At 33.1% G+C, this 22,500-nt stretch overlaps 1 protein-coding gene across 14 annotated transcripts in view; it reads right to left on the bottom strand.

Moving 5' to 3' along the window:
- The window catches only part of LOC137627785 (uncharacterized), a 481,638-nt gene that overhangs the window by 138,524 nt on the left and 320,614 nt on the right, over positions 1–22,500 (bottom strand). For all 14 annotated transcript variants that reach the window (XM_068359127.1, XM_068359129.1, XM_068359130.1 and 11 more), the window contains one exon: positions 2,830–3,008. In XM_068359127.1, the coding sequence (XP_068215228.1) occupies positions 2,830–3,008 (179 nt within the window). The remainder of the gene's footprint in view (positions 1–2,829; positions 3,009–22,500) is intronic.

Raw genomic sequence — 22,500 nt, 5'->3', positions numbered from 1 at the left:
TCTGAAGCCTCATTCAGATGTTTTGTAGGTAAGTTTAGTAATTTTCTAGAAAAAAAATAATCTTAACTTTTTCATAAACACTTAACGTTGTTTTTGCAGGATTACTAGCCTAATTTTATCCCGCAAGGAGCGTAGTAACTTCAGAATCCTATCTTGGAGGTTTTAAAAAAGTTTTGAAGATTCACTATACTGGAAGATAATTGAACATTCCCTGAATACTTACAGATATTTCTCTAGGGTTAATTATATTTCATCTATAGACAACAAATAAACTTAATCTTATTCAGCAACGAATGAAGTAACTTAGAAACTCTATCCTGGACCCTTGAAAAAAGCTTTGGAAGATTCACTTTTTCGATACTGAAAGATAACAGAATACGTTTTTGTAGAATCAGTTCAAGTGCTTAGATGGCAAAGCAAAACTTGGTTATTTTAAAAGGAAAAAAAAGAGAAAAACTGAAGACCTCCGACGTGGTGTTTGCAGCTCATTTCTGGGTGTCGGTGGTGGAGGTGGTCCCGGCAGCACCAACCTTCCATATTTGGGGACGTGGGAGAAGGATGAGGTAATTCGAATGGAGGGTCAGGAAGGGATACAGTGAATGGGAAGGAGGAAGAACTCAAGGGTGTGGAGAGAGAGAGAGAGAGAGAGAGAGAGAGAGAGAGATTGCAAAGCATTCAACACAACAACTGACTCCTTCAAACGCAAATGCGACACGACTGACACAAAGACATCGGAGATTTCATGTACTTGTATACATATTTATTTATTTATATATATATATATATATATATATACATATATATATGTACATATATATATATATATATATATATAAACACACACATATATATGTGTGTGTGCGCGCGCGTACGCGTGTATATTTGTATATTGTACCTATAACCTTCTAGCTTCCATCGGCTAAAAATACATTTCGTTGGTTACACCAGCAAAGGTGCCATGCTTTGCCGGCCAATACTGGACATTGTCCATTTTTTTCAGTGTAAGTAATCCAGGAAAGTCTTAATTCCCTGTTACTGCAAATCCCCGGAACATTTTCCTTTCCATTTACATTAAAACGGGGCAACAGTTTTCCTATCAGTTTAAGAGTACTGATACGTATGACACCGGAGGTGAAATTCTTCGCCTTGATTATCTTCTCATTTCTCAAGCTACTGTTTACATAAATTCTAATCTGTTATGTCATATCTGGATTACTTCATCAAGGTTGTACTGCACATGATTGGATCTTCATCGTTCAATGACGAATAATTTTACTATACCTAGATGGTTATCGTAGGGAAAACTTGGGCAACAAGAACAACCCATCTTAAAGACAAAATCTCTAAGAGGTTTAAGTTTTTCGCAGTAGATTTTCAACCCCCTTTTAATAAATGATGGAATAACACATGAGCAAAGTATGTCAACGATGTACCTATTTCTTTGGGTACTTATGAAGTTTGTTTATCTTAAGATTGATATAACTGGAAAGATCTATTGTATCTTAAAAATATGATGTAGAATTAAAAGCTATGCTTATATTATCGGATACAATTAAGAACTTCAAACTTGCAGCGAATGTTTTCATGTTAAAAGGGCTGGCATATCTATTCTAATGATGCTACCGATCTTATGATATTTTATATTCATTATTCATTACTTCTCATTGGTTTATTTATTTCTTTATTTCATTTCCTCAGTGGACGGTTTTTCTGTTTATAGCATCCTGCTTTTCCTAATAGGGTTGTGGCTTGGCTAGTAATAATATGATAAGCGTAGATGAGCCGAAAAAAAATTAACAATAAAAATTATCCTTGTATAAGAGGATACAACGAATATTTGAAAGCTCTACAAAGATGAACATATACAATGTTAATTATAATGACATAATGGTAAAAAAGGATGAACATTTAAAATGAAATAAATAATCAAGGAAAAAAAGTATATTGACCAATGTTAGATAATAAAAATAGACTGAAAAGTTTAACAAGACAAAATATGGAAAAACAAATACAACAGCAAACAATGAACGATACGGTTACACAAGTATAGAGCACACAAAAGTGATACGCCAAATATTAGATATTAAACAAAATGGCAATACTATAAATATGACAAGTGAACGCGACCCGCCATAGAGACAGCTAAATATTTAGATAGATATGCACACACACGCACAGGCACCCCTTTCTAACTAGGGTTTGACTACTCTCTCTCCCCCTACCCGAGTTAGAAGTCTGGCTATGTCACTGAGCCTGACCGGAGTAAAATAATAAAATTGTATCAAAGGTTTTAATACCTTTCAAAAGTATCAGCGTGAAATCAAGCAATTTAAGAGACTACAGAAGTTCAAATTATATCAGTCAATAACTAAATTAATGAATAAAGAAGGAAATAATAGAGAAAGTAATTACTGTCCCGCACTGGCATTAACCTCACATTACACCAAATATAGAAAGTTCTGTACAATTATTGAAATATTCCATAACTCGTAAAGCTGCAGAGACCGATAAAATGAAAACCTCAAAATGGTCATTGGTTTGGTCAAGAGAAACAGTAACAAAAGTTGGGAGAATTGGAGAAGAGGAAAATCAATAAAAGAAAGGAAAGCAGAAATGGGAAATATAAAAGAAAGGTGAAGACCAAATGATTATCAATAAAGAAAGAAAAGTTGGCAAGACTCTAAAAGAACTTATATATCAGCCTATAAAAAAAGTAAGTTTTAAGATCAATCAGTTAAAAGGCACGGGAAGTCTTAATCTCAGAGGTTCTAAGAGATATCAGGACATTAGAATTCATAAATAAAAGGAAAAACTTCCAATGGTACTCACGAATGGAACGCCACGCCCATATCCAGAATTTCTTTTCTGGTTTCCAGCTGGCTGTTGAGATCCTTCCAGGCAAGACCCAGAGACTCAGCCATGGCCGCGTACACTTCGGCTCTGGGTCGCTGCGTTGAGATCAGCTGGTCGGCTTGGTTCAGGAGGTCTTCCACTGGGCTCTGCTTGCTCTGTTAGATTGGGGAAAAAGTAAAGGATATTGTTAAAACTAAATAAGTTTTTGAGGGTAATTTTATCAGAATGTTGGATTAATTTCTGCAGTGTGTACTTTTCAAAAATTGAAATATCTTTCGGTTATATTAATAACAACGTTGGATTGATTTATGCAGTGTGAACTTTTCAAAAATGAAAATATTTTCCGGGTATATTAATAAGAACATTGGATTAATTTCTGTAGTGAGAACTTTTAAAAAATGAAAATATTTTTCGGGTATATTAATAAAAAAATTTGCTTAATTTCTGCAGTGTGAAATTTTAAAAAATGAAAATATTTTTCGGGTATATTAAAGATTTTGGATCAATATCTGCAGTGTGAACTTTTAAAAAATGAAAATATTTTTCGGGTATATTAAAGATTTTGGATCAATATCTGCAGTGTGAACTTTTAAAAAATAAAAATATTTTTGGGGTATATTAATAAGAACGTTGGATTAATTTATGCAGTGTGAACTTTTCAAATATGAAACTATTGTATTTTAATAAGAACGCTGAATTAATTTCCTGCAGTGTGAATTTTTCAAAAATTAAATCCTTCATGTGGGGTGTTTTAGTAAAAACGTTGGATTGATTTCCTGCAGTCTGAATTTATTAAAAATTAAAATATTTTTGGAGGATATTCTAATAAGTGCGTTGGATTAATTTTCTGCACTGTGAACTATTTTTAGAACTACGGCAACAAATCTATAAATACATATATTCATTATTAGAAAAATTAAGATGCGCATGCAATGTATGTATGTACACATATCGATGCCATCCAACATTCAAAAATATATTTCAACCTAAAGCAATAAAAATGGTACTAATAGTTACAGACTGGAATTTATATCAGAAAAAGCACGATGCAAACAAATGGTTTCGACACTCAACTTTAATAAAATGAAAATTAACAAGATAAAAATATCTATTCTTATTATACCCCTACAAACACCTTAATCTCCCTCCATAAACGGGTGGACGACTTAAGACAACTGGAATCAAATACCGGATTCAGGTTGAGATATGGTGCTCAGTTCCTTTCTGGACTGATGATCATGTTCAATTCATCTTTAGCATACTGGCTTAACTTGATTTATTAAAGGTGGGGTCTCTTTCTCAAAAAAGGAAAAATAAATGTTCTGTCTACGTTATAAATACAATAAAGTATATGTTATTTTTAACTTAATCTCTTCAAAATTTTACATAGACGTCCTCTACATTGTAAATTGATAAAATATTACAATGAAATTGGTAATAGACCCCAAAGGATTAGAGATGAAACTATATGAGATTACTAGAGTGCCATTTGTGGATGGGATCATGGTGAGGGTTAGATGGAGATGGTTTAAAGGCTTTAAAGGCCGCTCATTAATGACAGAGGCATGGAACAGTGACATTGCTCTAGCAAGCAGAACAATCCCCTAAACCTAAAGACTGACCATATATCATATGATCAGCGCCCAAGCCCCTTTTCCACCCAAGCTAGAACCAGGAAGAGCAAGGCAATGGCTGCTGATGACTCAGCAGGTAGACCTATAGGCTACCCCCAAAACCCCCATCCATAACTCACAAGGATGGTAAGGTTGCAGATACTAACGCAACTAACGAGTCTGAGCGGGACTCGAATCCCGGTCTGGCTCTCACCAAATCAGAGACGTTACCAATCAGGCCACAACAACCCATGATCATCACACATCCCAAGAGATATTAGTTCACCAAACGTTTAACTGGGCTCAACAAGGCATTAGAAGAGTTGGAAGACCCAGTCCTACATGGCTGAGGACTATGAAGCGTGAAGTAGATGAATGCAGAATCAATGAATTAAAAGCTCAAGATAGAGACGACAGGCGGAATCTAACCGAGGCCCATTGCGCCAGCAGGTGTAGGAGGAGATGATGAACATAATGATAGTCCATCAAGACAGATTAAATGATAATATAAAAAATTCTAATCATGAAAAATTTAAATAAAATAAATTGGATGTTAGAGACATTCTTTCAATTTTTTGAATAAATTTTCTCCACTATTAAGCCAGTCATATAATTTCATGAGGTTATCTGCTTACTAACATAAGCAAATTTAATCAAGTTGTTGGATCATAAGATATCAATGTAAAGAATACAGTACTAAGAAAATCCAGGAGATATATATATATATATATATATATGTATATATATATATATATATGTATATATATATATATATATATACTGTATATATATATATATATATATACTGTATATATACATATATATATATATATTAATATATATCTATATATATATATACATATATATATATATATATATTAATATATATCTATATATATGTATATATATATATATATATACTGTATATATATAAATATATATATAAAAATATTAATATATATCTATATATATGTATATATATATATATATATATATATTAGAAATTTTCTTTTCATCTAATAAATCTGACTTTTCAAATGGTATAGATATCCACTTACTAACCCCTCAACCAAACCATCTTTTATAACAAATTCTTTACTATTTTCTTACAACCATTAACAAATGCAACTTCTCTGATTAATATTGATCAATGAAGAGTTATTAATCAACGTATTTATTAAAACAAAAAATAAAAACAACAATAAATAACGAAAAAACATATATGCTCGAGATACTTAATCAACAGCAAAATGTTAAAAAAAAAAATCATGAGCCTATTATTTGGCGCAAAATTCGAGAAACATCACAACTCGAGCAAGATTCCTTAATTAAGATGATAAGAAATATGAACGAGAATCATGATAACCAAGCCGCTTAATCATGTAAAACTCCACCTTCTTATTACATAAAAGGAAAAGTGAATCAGATGACAAGAAAGAAGAGAAAGAGAAGAGAGATAAACAGCCAGGAAAAGTCACAACAGAGAACTCTTTATCTGTGATAGTTAATACAAATACCAGCCAAGTTACGATGCAACACTCCACCTGTTTAATAAATGAGTTCCATATTTGCTCCATAATCTCCATATTTGCAGGAATTTATTTACCTAACGTTACAAACGCGGTTCCTTTATCTCTAACATGCCCAAACCGGCGCTATCAAGAATGTAACGTCCAAGCACTAGATTAAAATATTTGCAATGCCTCTAATCCCAAAACAGGAAAAAAAGCTATTCTAGATTATTATCTTTGTAGTGTGTAAACATATATGTTGGTTGGTTAAAATTTTATTTACTATTCATTCATTTCTTTATCAGTTTTCTGTTTAGTTCTTATATATTCATTATACTATGTTTTATCTTCATTTCGTATCTATTAATGGTTTCCTCTTTATTAACATGTAAGCATTCTATTAAGAAAAAGAAAAGATTGCTTTAATAATGAATAAGTTTTCCTTTACTTATGAGTGCAACAAATTTTAAAAATAAAGTAAATATCATATCATATATATATATATATATATATAAATATATATATATATATATACATACATACAAACATACAAATGAAATATGAGATAAGATAAGAGACGTGTAAAGTTGCGATGACATTAACAAAATAAGAAACATCTAAAGTTACAAGAAAACTGAATGTTGATAACATCTCCCGTTTCTGACATCCAAAAAGGCATAATCACGAACCACATCTCCCGAACTGTGTTGCCACAAACTGGTCCTTTGACTGAACAAACAACACGAGACGGAGGAACTGCGTCAGTCATTACCTGCCGCGTCAATTAACAGCTCTCCCGTATATGGTTGTGGTCAGATGAACGGCGTGATTAAAATGGGTTGTATATGAGAGAGAGAGAGAGAGAGAGAGAGAGAGAGAGAGAGAGAATGTTCCCACATCAAAGATACACAGCGATAATGGAACATAATCAAGAAAATAAAACGAGAGAGAGAGAGAGAGAGAGAGAGAGAGAGAGAGAGAGAATATTCCCACATCAAAGATGCACAGCGATAATAGAACATAATTAAAACGAGAGAGAGAGAGAGAGAGAGAGAGAGAGAGAGAGAGAGAGAATGTAAATGTCTAAACAGATGATCCTATATCAAAGCTACACAGTGATAATAGAACATAATTAAGAGAATAAAACTGTAAATGGGTCGCGGTCAGATTTGATGCGAGGTAAAATTTCTTCATTATTATTATTATTATTATTATTATTATTGTAAACAGATTACCCACCAAACATTCTCCCATCACAGTGTGGCATCCAATACGCATTCATTTCTATCATTAAATATGTAATAAATGTCCCCCTTAACATGTCAGCTGCATAAGTTGGAAATGATAATGAATTACAGAAAAACCTTTCAAAGGCTACACTGAACTTTTGAAAAATAGAGATGTTGCTGGAAAAGCAAAACAATAAAGCTATGTTCAAGCAGACAGAAAGAACTTTATGTTTTTAATATAGATTTGCAAAATAGCATCGTGCATTTCAGTTTAACGATAACCTAAAGATATATCTGTGTAAAAAATGTTACAATGAAAGAAATAACTCAAGTCTAAAAAGTCTCAATATGTGAAAATAACAAAAGTTTGAGGTGCAAATTTCAGATTATTTAAGGTCTTCTAACTAAAGAAACTTAAATACACAACCCCGCCTAACTTTATATCAAGATTGGGAAGTCGTTTTGGGATTCTGTAGTAAACACAAGTATAAAAAACAGAAAAACATAGCGGCATTTACAAAGAAATTTCAGTAATCATAAGTACTACAGCTGCTATCAGTAAAACTATAACGACTTTTTCGAATAAAACTGCTCAAATAAGCGTCCCTCTCCATCTCTCGCATGATTACAAGCTCTTTCTATCCCTGTCTCTATACTAGCTCTTTCTATCCCTGTCTCTATACTAGCTCTTTCTATCCCTGTTTCTATAGAATTCAAACTAGTGTACTTGTTTCCTTATCATCTACTTTTGGCACTGATAAAGATTACATTTCACCGACTCTTAATCAGTTGCACGAAAAAGGGTCATTAAGCGTTTTTCGTTCCTCCTGTGGAATGTTGAAATGATGGCAGGTATTCTTCGAGGCCGTTATCTTATCGACGCTAGATATTCTATGTATGACCTTAAGGCGATTATCAAGAACATGCGATAAGAAAGGATTACTTTTCGGTAAAAATGTGGAAAGAATTCTCAAAGGATATTAATTTGATAATATAGCAGAAATACTTCCTGTACAGAACTTTTATGACCATGATTGAATTATTGACAGTAAAGTAAAATGGATCACGAATCAAGCAGAAAATTGAGAAAAATAACAGAAATCAACTTGTCTCATACTAAATCATTATAAATTAATGTGATCCCAAACGTAATCAAAGATGCATTCATATGATTCTTGCCGAAAGATATGGTAAATTTTATAATCTATAAAGTAAATGAACGTAACAATTTATAATCGTATAATTTGGTGAACTACAATTAACAATAAAGTATATTATGAATCCATATAATAGACTGTCTAATAAGGATTTATCTAGTAAACTAAGATAATTCCTTTTGTAAATAATGGCAAAACCTACGAATTTCACAAACCGACAATTAAGCGGAATAAAAACCTTATGAAAAAAACCGTGCGTCAAAGGGTTTTAAGTTGAGCCGCCAGTGATCCAATCCATCCGACAGGCGATGCATTTTCAATTCCGTGCAACCTGAGGAGGGTCCATCGACATTCAAGAATGGAGTGACCCCAGAGACTTGAGAATAATGAAAGAATAGGTTCATCCGGGCGGAAAAGGTCGAAATCGTGAAGAAATACGTTAGGTTCTTAGGGTACATTAGATGTCATATTGGGGAACCATAAAATGTGCGTTATTAAAGATAATTATTAGGAAATAAAAAGGTAAATAGCAAAGCGGGGATGTTAGTGTAGAATTGTAGATGAAGGGTAGGAAACCAGTTAAGGTGGGGGACAATTGTGAAATCAAACGTAGCACGATACTTTTCAGTAGAATTTCTCAGATGAGAAGAACATAATGAGCAGTACCCATTATAAGAGAATAAAAAATAGCGAATATAATAAACAATGCGGAAACACATGTGTGTATAAATATATATATATATATATATATATACACATATATATATAATATATATATCATATATATAGTATATATATATATATATATATATATAAAATATATATATAAAAAACCATACTTCATAAAATGTGTATATATATACACATAAATATATATATAGTATATATATATATATATATATATATAATTCTATCATATTTTCTAAAAATACTCTACAAAGTTCTGCTAATCAACTACTGTACGTGGCCCATCTCTTAACTCCCTCCTTAAAACTAAAATTAGCATCAAGCCGGAGATAGGAAATGCACCCGATGAAGATGTTGTATTTGAGGGTCATCGCCCCCTGAATTTACTTTGATACCCGGATTCATTTAGTCCCAAAAATGTCACATTAACAACCAACTTTTCTGGGTAAAGTTAGATGTTACTAATGTACCCATGAGACTTTATAATGAAAGGATTAAATACATCATCTTAATTGCGAGGAAGACTCCGAAGGAGGAGGTCATTATAATTATTATATGTAACTGGTATAAATTCATTAGCAGATTATATATATAAATGTATGTATGTATGTATGTGTGTATATATATACATATATATGCAGCATATATGTACAGTATATATATGTATATATATATATATATGTATATATATATATATATATATATATATATATTGTAAACTTATGCACACATATACATACATACATAAACACACATACATGCATATACACATATACTGTATATGCATATAAGTATAAAATTTCATCATATACCCTTTTCCTTTCCATGAAGGGGAATTCATTAAAATGGTAGCCACATTCCTTTTCTAACTGAGATTACAACCACCACAGTCTTATAATAACAGGGGCAAAATTAACTGAATTTGTCAACACAATCTTTTTTCCCCAGCTGACGCTGGTAACCATTTGGAACTGGGTCAATTAGTGGGGTTGTTCTCAGATTCATCCACATAAAGTAAAACCAATGAGAGAGAGAGAGAGAGAGAGAGAGAGAGAGAGAGAGAGAGACTGGGTTAATCTATTATAATAATTTCTTAAGCTTCTATATAAGCTACAAAATTAGCTACATAAAAAGACCCAGACACCAGAGTGAAAATGAAAAATCGCAAATAGCTAAATGCCCAAAATAAAAGAGATAAATGAACATAAGTTCCCCATACGACAAGTGGGCGGTATTACCAGCCTCTTGGCACCAAACGCCCACACCACCCCAAATTAAGTCTCCACTTGCAACACACCCTACCGTTCTCCATCATATCCCCACCTCTCCATCTCCCTCAACCAAGCCTCCCTCTACATCATACACCAAGAGCAAAGCTATCCAGAAGTCCCATCATGGCAGCATCAGCATCTGCCAAAAATAAATTCTAAGCATAGTTGTCGCACCTCGACTCGGGAGTCAGTTTGGGACCTCTTTCATGCAAAAGGGGAAGCAATATGTTTACATGGTGTCTCTTAAGTGGACACGAGGGCGAACACACACGTCGGCCGTGCTTTAAAAGGAGTGGGGACTGAAAGTGGGGTCTGGAGTGCTACTTCATCCGAGGGAGGTGCTATTAAGAGCACGGTTCAATTATGCATTTAAGAGGAGGTTATATACAAGCATGTTAGTGTAAGTTTACAATCTGTTTATCAATCTCGCGATTTTTTCTCCAGTCATGCATTCAAATTCTGCTGGTAGCTTGTTCATACAACTCTGGATGATTTTAGACTTATTAAATAAAGAATTTCGTTTAATTACAATACTCAAACGTTCTACAATATTCTAAAAAAAAGTAACATAAAATATATACTACAAACAGTCACACATATACAGTAGTCTGCTCCTCTATATAAAATTGGGTTGTTCTTTTAATAAACACTGTTGTGACGTAACTAGAATTCAGAGGATTAAGATATTGATAAACCTATGGCGGAACTAATGTTTTGTGACCACAGAAGGCGAAGAGCAAATAAATAACTAGGACTTATTTGCATACAACTTCCCATCATTGCCTTTGCTCTTGGTATTACTCTTACTTTCCACTCCTTTCATTGTAAGAGAACAACAAATCTTTTATGATTCTTTTGGGTGGTCAATTTGAGTGATACAATTCGGGTCATATGCACTGGGGCTAGGATCGGGGAGGCCATTCAGAAATGTGGGGAGTCTAGGGAGTATAATTTGCACTTGTACTATAAAGTAAAAGTTAAAAAAGGTTGGGTACATAATGAAAACAGAAAATTGGAAGGGGAGGTAAAGTAAAAAGCACACAGTGGGTGGAACAAGGAGCCGGAGGGACACAGCAGAAACCCTTAAGTAATGCTTACAGTGTACCATGGAGATTGAGCGGTAAAAGTGAGCAGGTCAAATGCCCTACTAGGCCACTACCATTTACAATCATTGTACATTTATCAACTCCCTAATTCTATGTTTCTGCAGGTTTGATGTTTATAAACTGTATGATATTTTTTTCTCCAGATTGTAATTATGAATAAAGAAGGCACTGGGGACTGCTAGACCGGTCAGTGTCCATGTACAACTAGAGGGAAAATTCCAAAGTTGCGTATGACGCAAAGAAGAAAGATTGTACAGCAAGATGGGAGAAAGGAAATAAGAACGAAGTCATAAGAGATGGCTAGAAAGTGAATGCAGCTAGGGGCCGAAAGGACAATGTAAGAATCTTCAAAAAATGTCTACAGTGCACAAGCTTGTTTACACTTTTGTGTTGCTCTGAACTTCTGTGTTGCTAATCAACTCCTAGACTCAAAATTCTGTATCATAATTCGTATTTATAGTCTATTGTGTCGAAATCTTATAATTTTCATTTAAAATTTCACTACTTGTATAAGTGTAATATTATATACAGTACATTACAAATTAGGATGGAGGCTACAAGAATTATATATAGACACACACATACTGTGCATATATATATATATATATATATATACACACAAATAAAAAAGCTAACAAATACCTTCCCAAGCAAATACTTATTTTTTTAGGTCAATCTTTAGCAAGAATGCTGAATAATTTACACTTGGCAATTAGAAATGTAAACAAGGAGTGCCGTAAAACCAATTGCTTCTAGTTATGAACTGAAGAAAGTACAAGAAAGATATATATATATATATATATATATATATAAATATATATATATATATATATATATACATATATAAATATATACATATACATATATATACATATACATATACATATGCATATACATATATATATATATATATATATAATATATATATATATATATGTATATATAAGTATATATATATATATATATGTGTGTGTGTGTGTGTGTGTTTGTGTGTGTATATGTTCTCCCCTACATTTCCCGAATTAGTATCTCAAACAGGAATGATATATTGTTTTTAGGTAAGACTTTGTTTGTTTGCAAACCATAATACGTAAGCTTTTCTCTTGACATTTACGAAAATTTTATGTTTGGGAGAGATCAAGATCTAGTTAAGTTTGAGGGAAGGGGAAGGGGAGCTATTGAATCTTGCCTGAGGTTTGGGGGCTCTACGTAATTGTTTGACCTGCATCCTTTTAAAGGACGATTTGGCATCATCTCAGATAGCCATCAAAAGATTTTCTTATTTTTCCACTGATAGAGATCGTTATGGCAGCAAATTAAATAAATTGACAATGTCTATTTTCAAATAGATAGACAATGTGTATTTTCAAATAGATAAATGTTCCCAGGGATCATAATTCTCTGTAATGATAAATCAATTTTATTGCAGCCTCATACTCATCAGTACATAATGCGTTATAAATGTTCTTATTTGAGATTTTGTAATTATAAAACGTTCAATACCGGTAGACTATCTGTTCGACATACAAGAATTGCCATTCTTATTTAGGGATTCAACTGGAGAACATGATCTTAAGTGGCAACTATAAAGTATAAATATATGATAAAAAGGTGTAAAAACTGGCACAGAACAGAAATAAAAGATCGATTCAAACAATCTGGTTGATTGTTTGAGGCTAACATAGCAAAGATGATAATCTCCATATAAAACACTTTATGAAGTCAACGTTCATGCAATCCGTCGTCCAGTCTCAGACAACCTCCCACATAAATGATCTCTAATTAGGAGATTAAAATGAAGGTACCATGGTCTGAATTTCTGGAAAATACGCAACGTTCACAAATCAGGGTCTACTTTCTAGGCCCTCTACTATTATGAAATTATTTTCGACTATATGAATATTCTAGTAGGCAATTGATGAATAGTAGGATTCATATGCGCAATTTCTGCATAATAAATGTTAACATGAAGAGAAAGTTACAGGAAAAGGGTTGAAGAGAGAGAGAGAGAGAGCGAGAGAGAGAAAGAGGAGAGGAGAGAAGAGAGAGAGAGAGAGAGAGAGAGAGAGAAAGAGAGAGAGAGAGAGAGAGAGAGAGAGAGAGAGAGAGAAAATTTGTTAAAAACTATATCGAAATAAAAGAATTGTCACAAAAATGAAAAAGAACGGAGAGGTAAAGACAAAAACAAAATAGCCAGGATGATCTTCAAAAGAAAAGAAAATGGAAATTTCAAAGCAAAAGAAAATATTTCAAAAGCAAAGAAAAAATCCAATGAATTAAAAGTACAAGAGTAAATGGAAACTGCACGGCAACAGGAGTAGTAATTCAAGATGCAAATTGGAGATTTGATAAGATCCGATTCTTCCATCTTGTAAAGTGAACCAATGCACTAAAAGGATTCCTTGGTAACTCCAGCAGAGAGAGAGAGAGAGAGGAGAGAGAGAGAGAGAGAGAGAGAGAGAGTATTAAAAACTCTCAATTGCTACATATGCTCATTGAGACCCCTAAAAATTAAAGATTAAAAACAAGTGCCATTGTTATCATAAATTCCTTAAAATCTTCTGATGGGCCGAATATGTGTAATCTCTCTCTCTCTCTCTCTCTCTCTCTCTCTCTCTCTCTCTCTCTCTCTAACTTTCTTCAGTTCTCCGTATCGAATGTTCCTACCAACCTTTAATTAAAGGATCTAGTAGCACTAACTACTCGAGAGTTAATCCAGAGGAATGTTTTGCCTCTTACCTTAGATGTCGTGACTTAGCCATCCAAATATATCAATCAAAATTAATGGTGAATAGCTCAACAAAGCTATTCAAACACACTTAAAGAAATACTATCTTTCAAGGGTGGGGAAAAAATCTTATCGCACGGCCCTATTGGTTGATGACAATAAAAAATCTGTCACTCTTCACCAAAGTAATTGAAAAGGAGCATTATTTTGATGAATTGGCCAAATGGGTTTACTGGACAAACTAATGACGAGTAATGGACACTTGAAGAATAACCTTTGCTCTTCGGTTGCTCTTTCAAATATCCCTGGAACATCTTATGTAGAATGGGGTCAAGAGCATAATACACCTGTACTTGAGGTTGATATTATTTCCATTTGCATTCTGTATTAATGCATATCCTTGAGGATTTCCTTTGAATAATATTATTCCATCTCGCTATTGCTTTGCAAAGGCCCCCAATTAATGCTATGTTAATTTTCACTCAGGTTTACAAAACGTGCGGGATACTTTTGACCGGTTCCAACTGATTCAAACATTGATTCAGACATTCAATTTCTTGGTCATCTGATCAAAAAAGTAATTATATACAGATCATACATGAAATTGTTGAAACTAATTTGCTACACTATTGAGGGTATACTTTTATAAACAGTATACTTTATATTCTTGTATTAAACCTGTTACATTTACATTTAACATACCTGCGTGTGTAATACTGGAAACCTTGTTGGTATAAAGAGGCTCAATAAAATAAAGCATTCCTCAGCCATAATTTTCACCGTCGTTTACCGCGCTCGCTTGTCAAACAAAGACAAATTTTTTATGAGTTCCCATTTCTCATTGGGAAGATAATTGACAGATTTGCCCACACTTGTGTCGCAAGGACTACAGCCATTGAGGCCCCCATGAACTCATTAACTGAAATAGATTTCAACTTAAAAAACCGATGGATTACATTTATTTCAACTTTATAAGAAAACTAATTCTTCTTCTTTTTCTTTTATCCATTTCTATGTGAATTCTGTTTATTGTCAGCCATTTTACATACATGGTCTCAGGTTAGATAAAATAGAATAGTGACGATTTCGGCTTCAATAGCTGTCAAATTGTTTGAAATTTCCAATTTTAATGATAGATGATTTGCAGATTTTCGACTTCTAAAAACTTTTCTTTACAGATCACTCATATGGTCTTCCACTGTCTTGGGGTAGAATTCTCTTGCTTGATGGTACACTCAGCCACACTAATCTATCTTATTTCTCTTAGTCTTGTTTTAACTTTTAAGTTTTTATAGTTAATATGAAATATCTATTCTAATGTTGTTACCGGTCTTAAAATATTTTATTTCAATTGTTCATTACTTCTCTTTTAGTAAATTTATCTCCTTGTTTCTATTCCTCACTGGGCTATTTCTTTTACTGATAGAGCCCATAGGCTTAAATCGTCCTGATTTTCCAACTAGAGATGTTGCTTAGCTACTAATGATGATGATGATGATAATAATAATAATAATAATAATAATAATAATAATAATAATAATAATAATAATAATAATAATTTATTCAATTACAGTTTTGAAAGATGCCGAGTGTTATCTCGTCACCCCCCCCCCTCCCCCCACAATACAAGCTTAGAAGCTTTTGGCTAATCCTTTCTCCAATTATTTTACAGAAACTACGACAGGAAGATCCTGACTACATCTAGCAGATCTCAGGCCTCCCTGTGACTGAATCAATATCCAGTGTATAAGAATCCCACTTAGTTTCATTTCAACTTTTCTCGAATATCCGACTCTGGGATTAGAGTAAGTGTTTTAACTCCCACTGCTGACTTCTGGCAAAGAAAAGGTGGTGACAAAATGTCCCGAATTAACCGATCAGGAATTGGGTGAAAATTTGTCTCAACAACAACAAGAAAAAAATAAAAATAAAATGAAGTTATCAAGCGGAAATTATTTTTTGTAATACAAAGTAACGAACATGTCTTGTACTCTCATAAAGAAAAGATAAAAGAAATGGGCAGAAAACCCAATATGAAGTATATAGAAAAGGTAATAATCTCATAAAAAATAACAAAATACCAAAAAAACAAGTTCACTGAATGATGATAAACTTCTTAAAAAAATTGGATATGGCCCACATAAGGTTTACCCTACCAGTGCCTACTACCCTGTTCTTCCTCTCGAAAACTAGATAAATGAGATGCACGAGGAACACGATGCTCTTGTGGATGCTGGGGCCAAACTTTTAAAACCCATTAAGATTAGATTAGGCGGTTATCGTGTCACCTCTTGTTTGGAGCAGAGATGGGCTACTCTATATGAGAGAGAGAGAGAGAGAGAGAGAGGAGGAGAGAGAGAGAGAGAGAGAGAATTAACTATTTACAGTAATCCCTTAGTTCTTTATGGATGTTACAATATGTGTATACATATAAAAAAGAAGTGGAAATGGCTATAAAGTTAAGTTAATGTAACAACAACTGAGAGAGAGAGAGAGAGAGAGAGAGAGAGAGAGAGAGAGAGAGATAGAGAGAGAGAGAGAGAGAGAGAGAGAGAGAGAGAGAGAGAATTTATTAGAGGTATTTAGGTGTTAAAAGAAGTAAAACTCGATGTTCTCATACATGTTAAAATATTTACCATTGACTAAACCAAGAAATATATATTCAACAACAGCTTTATCAATTATTTTTGTTAAATGTTTTTATGATATCTAGTAAATTTCTTGGAAAATCCCGAATTATTAAAAGTAGGACCTTGGAAAATCCAAACGAAACTGCAATATAAATTAACAAAACCTTGTCAAGGTAGAAGCTTCTGCTCGGCAAATGCAAATATAAAGCCAGGAGATTAATATCAATACTTTCATTTACTGCTACCTGTTTTGCAGGAATGGTACTTAGGCTAATGAGCACAGACAGGTAAAGACACAGTAGAGTGATTAGATGAGAGGAGGGAGGCAGCCGAAGACAGGTGTACAATCCCCTGAATAGTTATATCAGTGAATTGGGCCATTCGTAGCATACAAAAATAACATGCACGATATGTAACACCACTTGCGCCAGAAGGGGTTAATATGAATAGTTTTTTTTTTTGTTTAAAGTAATCTATTTTCGCCTGAAGCAGAGAGAGAGAGAGAGAGAGAGAGAGAGAGAGAGACTTCCTTTTATACTATATATAAGAGGCAAGGATCAAAATAGCCAAAAACTTCATAAATGAATAGCATATTGCAGTTTCCCATGCTTTCAAAATTCAAAATTAATCTTAAAATAGATATAGTACCCTATAATGGAAGCAAAAGAATAAGAACCAAAAAAAATAAAAAAGAACAATCATCTTGAGGCCTAACGCCATCATTGACCACCTGGAGATTGACTGATTAAAATCGCATCTTGGCGTCGCAGAGTACTCAGGTCGTTCAAACTCCCCAGGAGAGGGAACAACAAAGCAGAACTAAACGGGTCCTATCAAGCAAGTAAGATGGGTCGTTTATCAAAAGGCGGTCGTTAAATAATCGTCGGCTTACTCAAGTCGTAAAGTGAAGTCATTAACTACTAGTAAAAAAAAAGTCTACTTAAAAAAATCTCCCATGGAGAACAACAATTTCTCTTGGGTAGATTATATCGAATATTTTTTAGTGGTTTTTTGTTCTACTAAAAATTTATAGCACAACCATGTCATGAGTACCTGTAGAAATGCTATCAAATTTTCATTACTTATAGAACAATAAATTAACTATGTTTAATAAGAGCTTCTACAAAGGAATACAAACATAATGGTCATATTCTATTTTATCAAGATTCTAGTGCGTTGTCTTATACCCCGTTAAAATCATACTGAAGATATATCCTCAGAGTTCGAGGAGAAATGCTTGTTATTCGAGATTGTATGTAGCATAATAATCGATTTATCAAATGCAAAATATAACATTATAATAAATATTATCTGATATACAATGCAAAAATGTGTCTGGTACATTTAACCAAAGTTTTGTTGCGTTGTCTTACACGTTTAAGTTCGTGTAGAAAAACGTTGCATACAAGATAAATTAGAGCATAATAAGGTTAATAAACCAAACAGAAAGAAATGTTCTAGGAATATAAGAAGATATCATCTGCGGATAGCAGTTTCTTCTTTTCCTTCACCTCTATAAATATCTGTAAACAAGAATATAGAGGATTTTACAAAATTCCAGGAAAAAAAAATTGAGATATTAGGTCACAACGGTGTAGTAGAATGAATAAATAAATAAATAAAATAAGCGAGAACATATATATATATATATATATATATATACTTATATATATATACTGTATATATAAATATAGTGTAAACGACTCGTCAAAAAGGACGGCTAAATATTTAGATGGGTATGCACATACCCGCACACACACATAGACTCAACCCTTCCCAACACCTCCCCCTTTCCTAACTACAATCCCTCTCACCAGGACATGACTACTCCCTCTCTGAGAGTTGCCGGAAAGAAACATTATATATATATATATATATATATATAAATATATGTATATATATATTTATATATATATATATATATATATAAATATATATATACATATATATATATATATATATATATAGTCAGGGACTTGCTCTTTACTATAAAGGGGGGGATATATACTGTATATTCCAACCATTTCTAAAAGTCTTGTGTTTCTTTCTGTCATGGGACTAGACTAAGGACATTTCCTGAGTTCATTGAGAAAAACAAAATTAACTAAGGAAAGGAAATTCTCAATTTACACGCTACTCACAGTAAAGAAGATAAATAAATAGTATGTCCTTTTTGTACCACCAAGTATATGAATAAATATTCCATTAATTTCTGATGAATGTTTTGCTTTTACTTTTACAAATCGTCAGTACGTTTTTTATCTTTATAATAATTAGGAAAATATTGATGAAATATTTAGACATTATAATAAATTCTTCGCCTAAGTATTTACTATCAAGATTTCTGAGAAACGATTAGCATTTCCGGATTTGAGCGAAAAGACTTAAAAGCATGAATATTTAATTTAAAATTGAAAAAAAAAATAAACATTAAGACGGGTTACACCTCATTTCAAAATTTACTAACACCTGTATATGTAAATCGGCGTCAATGACTTTCGATGAAAGGTTGCCAGAAAACCCAAAATCAATTGTATATGTAAAATTGATAACTCAATTTTTTTTAACCCATATTTAGGTTATGTTGTGAAGTTCTTATGAGAAACTCACTCGAGCGAAGAAGATCAAGCTAAACTGCAACCTTAAGTGGAAAATGAAAATGATAAAATATATGAAGGAATCGAGTTAAGAAAGCAAGAATAATCTATAAAATCGAAGTTAATTCAGTAATAAAAAAAGTTACCTGGATAAATGAGTAAAAACAATTTCCTAAAACCAAAAACTCTATCAATGATTCGATAATTAAAGAATAAAATCTAAGTCACGGAAGTGCCAGAGAAGGTATCTGGCCTCCGTCCAATGAGAGAGAGAGAGAGAGAGAGAGAGAGAGAGAGAGAGAGAGTCGGTCTTCTCAATCCGACAGATTATGAACCCTAAGCAGCGGAAGTAGCGACAGGGTGCCAAACTTTATAATCAACAATGACACGATAGCATCGCCCTCTTGGGTATTCATGCCCGGATTCCTAAGGGTTTAATTTAATTAATGAGTTTTTTTTAAGATAACTGGCGGTGACTGAATTAAGATACAGGATAGTACTCGTAGCTTACTTCTATGGTGGAAAGTGAATATGGTAAAGTCTATGATAAATTACAATATGTGATTGTTATCATATGTTAGTTCTTGAAGGAGAAGCTGTTAAATTTTAAAATAACTTTCTTTCACTATACACTAAATCTCTCTCTCTCTCTCTCTCTCTCTCTCTCTCTCTCTCTCAAGGTTAGTGGATACTTGATCTCTTTTGTATGTTTAACAAATGAATGACGTCGACGAAGAAAGCATAAATAATTAAACTATACGGTAGAGTCTAGACGTTAACAGAACGGCATTTTTTAGTCCTTCGCATAAGCTTCAACAAAAATAAAAAATAAAACATGAAAAATAAAAACAGAAATAAGGGCACTAAAAAAATCAAACTATGACACCTTATCGTTATCAACAACAGGCCTTTGGAATTTCGAGAATTTTATTCCTTATCACCATCTTCATCTAGCCCCTTATCGCTATAAAAAATAAGGATCCTTATCATTTATCAAAAACTGGCTCCTCATCAATATCCTAATTTGAATTCTCCCTACCATCGCAACATGCGTCTTTATCACCAATAAAATTTGAATCGTTACCATAATCAAAATAAGTCCTCATTAATATGAAAATATGCCATTATTACTATGCAAATTTGAATCTTCACAAATTATCAACATATGTTCTCACCACTGATTCTCTTTATTACTTATTATGCGAATACTCTTAATTATCAGTTACGCACTGGCCCTTTCTTTGAACATTTCGAAATACGAAGGGACCAAAATGCGTAAGTACAAAGTGAAAATATGAACAAACAAACCAGATTGACCATTTCACAAATGAAATCTTGAATGAAGAAAAGACTTAAATATCTTGAATGAAACCACACAAAAGGTTGCTGCCTCAATTTCACACTCTCAACCACCGATTGACCGCAACGAGCTTCAATGCAATTGAGAAAGGAATCAATCATTTCAAATGAAAAATAAAATAGCACATTGTCATGGAATTCACTAAACATACGGTATAGCTTACACCCAAAGCGAACTATATATGCTATGATCACTCTTGATGACTAAATACAGAAATTAATTGTTTCTCATGTACCAAATCAAAACGGCACGAGTTCGAATACTGGTCAGGGTAGGTGTGCATTAATCATATATAATCCTCAATTTATTTTAATTTTTATTTAGATATATAAATGAACTATTAGTAGCTTGTCACTTGACCGTATATAAACGTTATGATTAATGAATTAATGACAAACTATCAGAGAGAGGAACATGTGATATAGATAAACATACGAATAACTACAATAACTGCAGATGATGCTATAAGCCCCGGGGCTCCAACAGGGAAAATAGCCCAGTGAGGAAAGAAAACAGGAAAAATGAAATATGTAAGAACAGTAACAACATTAAAAGAAATATTTTCTATATAAACTATAAAAACTAACATAACAAGTGGAAGAGAAATCAGATAGAATAGTGTGCACGAGTGTACCCTCAAGCAAAAGTAAATTACCTGCCCCAAGGATATTCAAGGGCCTTGCGTCGATGTCCCATGGCGTCTCTTATTGGCTGACAATACAAATACTAACCGGACCCAGTGTTGTACCAAATTCGCAAATTCGATAACAAATTCATAGAAAAAGCATGACCGTCTTCGTGTATAATTATCATTATTACTAGTGTACGCGACCCGTCAAAAACGACTAAATACTTGCATAGATATGCAAACACAGGCACACGCACCCCCTCTCAACAGGGTCTCAACAGGGTATTTCTACCACTTCTCCCCCTATCCAAGGTACAGAGAGAGCTGGAAGTGACCGGAAATATATATATATATATATATATATATAAACCCAATTTACTCTTTATTATATAGGGGAATTATTATAATTACCATTATTAATAGTTTTATCTTCCACTGGTAAGAATAACCTCCTCAGAACAAAATATTCTCAAGTTGATAAAACAACTGATTGAATGCAAGTTACTTAAGGCCACAACCCTGAAGGACACTTGCCGCCAGAGAATGTGAAAAACATACATTCTTCAATAAAGATCAGTAACACCCACCACCTTTGGTTCTCATTACTTATAACGAAAAAAGCAACACAAATCAAATTCGTTGAAGATATTGCGTGTTGAAGTTCTATGAATTAGATAGGAGAATGGAGGCGAGAGATTCGTTACCTAACGCAATTAACATTAACATGTAACGGCTGTTATAAAAACACCCTCTGCTCTTAGACATGAAGTTATTTTCTTAAATTGGTGCCGTGGCGTTCTATTTGAGTTCAACTAGAGTAGAATAAACATTGATTAATATATATATATATATATATATATATATATAGGCACGTGTAGGAAAATCTTGATTTTGACCCAAATCACAAATACGTTATCAAAGATCATTAATAATAATAATAATAATAATAATAATAATATCTGAAGAAATAATCACGTCAAGCGAATCGCCATAAAAACGTAAGTGATTACTATTGGCATAAGTTTTATCTTACTTCACCTCTAGCCTTCGCTAAGCCCCACATGAGCCATAACAGATAACTATCAAGTAACCCATTAGCTTGCCTTATATCTTTTGATAACTTAGTCCCG

The sequence above is a fragment of the Palaemon carinicauda genome, chromosome 35, assembly GCF_036898095.1.
Source record: "Palaemon carinicauda isolate YSFRI2023 chromosome 35, ASM3689809v2, whole genome shotgun sequence".
Taxonomy (NCBI): Eukaryota; Metazoa; Arthropoda; class Malacostraca; order Decapoda; family Palaemonidae; genus Palaemon; species Palaemon carinicauda.
The sequence above is the reverse complement of the archived record's forward strand: the minus strand, read 5'-3'. Positions and strand labels throughout refer to the sequence as shown.